The sequence below is a fragment of the Cuculus canorus genome, chromosome 33 (assembly GCF_017976375.1).
Source record: "Cuculus canorus isolate bCucCan1 chromosome 33, bCucCan1.pri, whole genome shotgun sequence".
In the NCBI taxonomy this organism is placed as follows: domain Eukaryota; kingdom Metazoa; phylum Chordata; class Aves; order Cuculiformes; family Cuculidae; genus Cuculus; species Cuculus canorus.
This window is the reverse complement of record NC_071433.1, coordinates 652,690-657,698: the sequence shown is the minus strand read 5'-3', so window position 1 is coordinate 657,698 and position 5,009 is coordinate 652,690. Positions and strand designations below refer to the sequence as shown.

At 59.3% G+C, this 5,009-nt stretch overlaps 1 protein-coding gene across 1 annotated transcript in view; it reads right to left on the bottom strand.

Annotated features, from left to right (window-relative positions):
* Window positions 1–3,927: 3,927 nt before the first annotated feature.
* The window catches only part of LOC104067833 (potassium voltage-gated channel subfamily C member 1), a 9,934-nt gene continuing 8,852 nt past the window's right edge, over window positions 3,928–5,009 (bottom strand). The window contains exon 4 of the mRNA XM_054052357.1: window positions 3,928–4,112. Within this exon, the coding sequence (XP_053908332.1) occupies window positions 4,019–4,112 (94 nt within the window). The 3' untranslated portion in view covers window positions 3,928–4,018. The remainder of the gene's footprint in view (window positions 4,113–5,009) is intronic.

The following is a 5,009-nucleotide window of genomic DNA, read 5'->3' as shown; positions in this document are numbered from 1 at the left end:
GCCCCTCCCTCCCCCAATAAAGAACTGGGAACCCCCCCAGTGCTGCAGTGTCTTTACTGGGAGGATACTGGGAGGTAATTGGAGGGGTAATAGGTTTACTGGAGGGGAACTGGGAGGTTATTGGTGTCACTGGGAGGGAACTGGGAGGGAATAGGTGGTTACTGGGAGGCCTTGGGGGTTACTGGGGAGTTACTGGGCGTTACTGGGAGGCATTGGAAGGGCAATAGTTTTATTGAGATGCACTGGGAGGGAACTGGGAGGTAACTGGGAGGCACTGGGTGTTACTGGGGGACACTGGGATGCACTGGGTGTTACTGGGGGACACTGGAGGTTACTGGGAGGTAACTTGGGGGGTTACTGGGAGGGGCTGGAAGGCACTGGGAGGTACCTTGGGGGTTATTGGAAGGCACTGGGAGGTAACTGGAAGGCACTGGGAGGTAACTGGGAGGGCACTGGGGGGGCACTGGGAAGCACTGGTTTTTTGAGGCCATTTCCCCGTTTTTCACCATTTTATTCCGCATGAAAAAATATCTCTGAGCCGCCCATCCCCCCCCCGCCCCCCCTCCCTGAGACAGCCCTTCCCCACCCCTCATGAATATTAATGAGGCGCTAATTAAGAGTAATTAAGGAGGGAGAGGAGCTCATTAACAGCGCAGCCCGGGGTGGGGGAAGGGCTTGGGATAGGCTGAGGGGGGGAAAGGCCCCCCCAAACATGCGGGGAGGGGGGGGGCAATTAGTCCTCATTAGCATCTCATTTGCATAGGAGTCATTTGCATAAAGGCACCCGCCGAGGCGGGGAAGGGAAAGGGGGGAGGGGTTTAGGGTCATTTTAGGGATTTGGGGGTCATTTGGGGGAGGTTTGGGGTCATTGTAGGGATTTTGGGGTCATTTTGGAGAGGTTTGGGGTCATTTTAGGGATTTGGGGGTCATTTGGGGGAGGTTTGGGGTCATTTTAGGGATTTTGGGGTCATTTTGGAGAGGTTTGGGGTCATTTTAGGGATTTGGGGGTCATTTGGGGGAGGTTTGGGGTCATTTTAGGGATTTTGGGGTCATTTTGGAGAGGTTTGGGGTCATTTTAGGGATTTTTGGGGGTCATTTGGGGGAGGTTTGGGGTCATTGTAGGGATTTTGGGGTCATTTAGGAGAGGTTTGGGGTCATTTTAGGGATTTTTGGGGTCATTTGGGGGAGGTTTGGGGTCATTGTAGGGATTTTGGGGTCATTTAGGAGAGGTTTGGGGTCATTTTAGGGATTTTGGGGTCATTTTATGGAGGTTTGGGTCGTTTCAAGGGGTTTTAGGGTAATTTTAGGGATTTGGGGGTCATTTTGAGGAGGTTTGGGTCATTTTAGGAGGGTTTGGGGATCATTTTGGAGAGGTTTGGGGTCATTTTAGGAGGGGTTTGGGGTCATTTTAGGGATTTGGGGGTCATTTTGGAGAGGTTTGGGTCACTTTAGGAGGGGTTTGGGGTCATTTTAGGAGGGGTTTGGGATCATTTTAGGGATTTGGGAGTCATTTTAGGGATTTCGGGGTCAGTTTGGAGAGGTTTGGGTCACTTTAGGAGGGGTTTGGGATCATTTTGAGGGGTTTAGGGTAATTTTGGGGGTAGATTGGGTCATTTTAGGAGGGGTTTGGGGTCATTTTAGGGATTTTGGGGTAATTTGGGGGAGGTTTGGGTCATTTTAGGAGGGGTTTGGAGTCATTTTAGGGATTTGGGGTCATTTTAGGGATTTTGGGGTCATTCTGGGGAGGTTTGGGTCATTTAGGGGATTTGGGGGGTATTTTAGGGTCATTTTGGGGAGGTTTGGAATCATTTTAGGGATTTGGGGGGTCATTTTGAGGGGCTTTGGGGTCATTTTAGGGATTTGGGGTCATATTGGGGGAGGTTTGGGGTCATTTTAGGGGGGGATTGGATCATTTTGGGGAGGTTCGGGGTCATTTTGAGGGGTTTGGGGTCATTTTACAGGCATTTGGGGTCATTTTTAAGGGGGGGTCAGAGGGTGTTTTTTTGCATCAGCCCCGAATCCGGGCTTTTGGGCCATGCAGGCATGCGGGAGCAGGGTGGGGGGCGCCCCGAACCCCCCGAGCCCCTCAGGACCCCCTCGAGGCGAGGGGAGGGGCACATTTTGGGGGTAAAGGGGGCGGTTTTGGGGGTGAGGCCTATGGCCGTCGCCATGGCAACGCAGCCTGGCCTTGCATTGGGGGCTCTGGCCTAGTCCTGCCCCTGTGGAAACAAAGCCTGGGCTCAAGTAAGGACCAGGCCTCATCCTGTTGCTATGGCAACGAGGCCTGGCTCCAACCCATTGCTACAGAAACAGCCTGAGCGCTCGCAGTGGAGGCTCTGGCCTAGTCTCGTTGCTATGGAAACAAAGCCTGGGCTCCAAGTAGGGACCAGGCCTCATCCCATTGCTATGGCAATGAGGCCTAGCCTCAAAGTCGGACCGGGCCTGGTGCTGTCGCTATGGAAACGGAGCCCGAGCTCCAAGTAGGGACCAGGCTTTGTCCCGCTGCTATGGAAACGTGGCCTGGCCTCCTCCCGTTGCTATGGCAACAAGGCCTGGCCTCCTCCCATTGCTATGGGAACGCAGCCTGGCCTCAAAGTCAGACCAGGCCTGGTCCTGTTGCTATGGAAACGAAGCCTGGCCTCAAAGTCAGACCAGGCCTGGTCCTGTTGCTATGGAAATGAAGCCTGGCCTCAAAGTCAGACCAGGCCTGGTCCTGTTGCTATGGAAACGAAGCCTGGCCTCGCAGTTGGACCAGCCATCATCCCATTGCTATGGCAACAAAGGGGGGGGGGCACCATTATTGCTTTGGCGGGAGGGTGGGGGGGGGGAGCCCAGGGTGGAAGAGGGGCCGGGGGGGCTCCCCAAGTCCTGAGTGATTGTGGGGGATGGGGGGGGAGCCAAGGAGCCCCCCCAAAGTGCAGCAGGGGGGAATCCCCCCTTCACAGTCCATTTTGGGGACTCCCCCACCCCCATTTTGGGGGGTCCAGTCCCTTGAAGGAGGGGAATCCCCTCCATTTAAGCCCCCTCCCCTCCTATTTTTTTCTCCATTTTCTGCCCCAAAATCCCTTCTTTGAGGGTGGGGGCAGAAAAAGGGGGGGGGGAAGGTGGGGCCCCCCCTTTCAGAGGATGGAGGGGATGGGAGAGCGCGGGCGCCGGGGGGGCCCAGGGGACGCGAAGGGGGGAGCGGGGGCCACCCGCACCCCCGTGATGCTGTTGAGGCTCCGCGACTTCTCGTAGCCTTGAGAGGAGGGAAAAGATTGGGGGGGAGAGAGAGTCAGAACCCCCCAAATCCTCCCTCACACCCCCAAATCCTCCAGAACTCCCAACCCCTCCCCCAGGACCCCCAACACCCCAAAACCCCTGTGGTGATTGGACCTCCTCCCCAAGAGGAGATTTGGGATTTGGGATTTGGGAACCCCCCCTTAAGGAATTTCCCCCCCCCCCCAGGAATTTGGGGAACCCCCCCCAAGAGATGGAGACCCCTCAGGGATTTCCCTCCCCGACCCCCCAAGAGTCCCACCTCAAAGGAAAGGGGATTTGGGGCCCTTTAGGAATTTGGGGACGCAACACCCCTAAGAAATTTCCCCCCCCCAATGCTTTGGGACCCCCTTGAAGTTGGGGGGACCCCCCGATGCTGTTGACCCCCCCTCCCCAGGATTTGGGGACCACCCTTTAGGAACTACAACCCCCATGGGATTGGAGACCCCCCCCGCCAGGATTTGGGGACACCTCCCATGGTATAGGGGGACAAAAAGTAGGGAGGGGGCACCCCTGCCAAGCTCGGGGTCCCCCAAAAGCTCAGCCCCCCCCCCAAAGCCAAAGGGGACCCGAGGGGGGGGGGCGCAAGCCGCGGGGGGGGGGGGGGGGGTGATGCACATGCACGGGCGGAGCGAGGGGGCGTGGCCAGCTGGGTCTGTGGGCGTGGCCAAGGGCGAGGGCTGGCGGTGGGCGTGGCCAAGACGTGACTGAGCGCTGTCAATTGGCGGAGGGCGTGGTCAAATGGGGGTTGTGGGCGCGGTCAAATTGGGGTTGTGGGCGTGGTCAAGGGGCAGACCCCGCCCCCCTCCCCGCTGACCTGCGGCGCCGTCGGGGGTCTCAGGCGGTGACGAGCGCTGGGGGCGAGAGGGGGGGGGCGTCACTATGGGGGGGGCGGGGATCCCGCTATGGGGCTGAGACCCCCCTCTATGGGGCTGAGAGTCCCCTATGGGGCCGAGACCCCTCTATGGAGGCCCTTCTGTGGGGCTGAGACCCCCCTCTATGGGGCTGAGAGTCCCCTATGGGGCCGAGACCCCTCTATGGGGACCCTTCTGTGGGGCTGGGGGCCATTCAATGGACTGGGGGACCTCTCTATGGGGCTGGGACCCCTCTATAGGGCCCCTTCTGTGGGGGTGGGGGCCATTCTATGGACTGGGGGACCTCTATGGGGCTGAGACCCCTCTACGGGGACCCTTCTGTGGGGCTGGGGGCCATTCAATGGACTGGGGGACCTCTCTATGGGGCTGGGACCCCTCTATGGGGGCCCTTCTGTGGGGGTGGGGGCCATTCTATGGACTGGGGGACCTCTCTATGGGGCTGGGACCCCTCTATAGGGGCCCTTCTGTGGGGGTGGGGGCCATTCTATGGGGCTGGGACCCCTCTATGGGGCTGAGACCCCTCTATGGGGGCCCTTCTGTGGGGCTGGGGGCCATTCAACGGACTGGGGGACCTCTATGGGGCTGAGACCCCCCCCCCATGGGGCTGAGAGTCCCCTATGGGGCTGAGACCCCTCTATGGGGGCCCTTCTGTGGGGCCGGGGGCCATTCAATGGACTGGGACCCCTCTATGGGGCTGGGACACTCGCACGAGGCCTTTGCACGAGGGCCTTTGCACGAGGACAGGGATCTTTGCACGAGGACAGCCCCCCCCCCCCCAGGCCAGGCGCCCTCGCACGAGGCCCTCGCACGAGGCCAAGACCCCTCACACGAGAGCCCCCCCCCGCTGCTTGCACGCGCGTGTGCAAGGAGCACCCA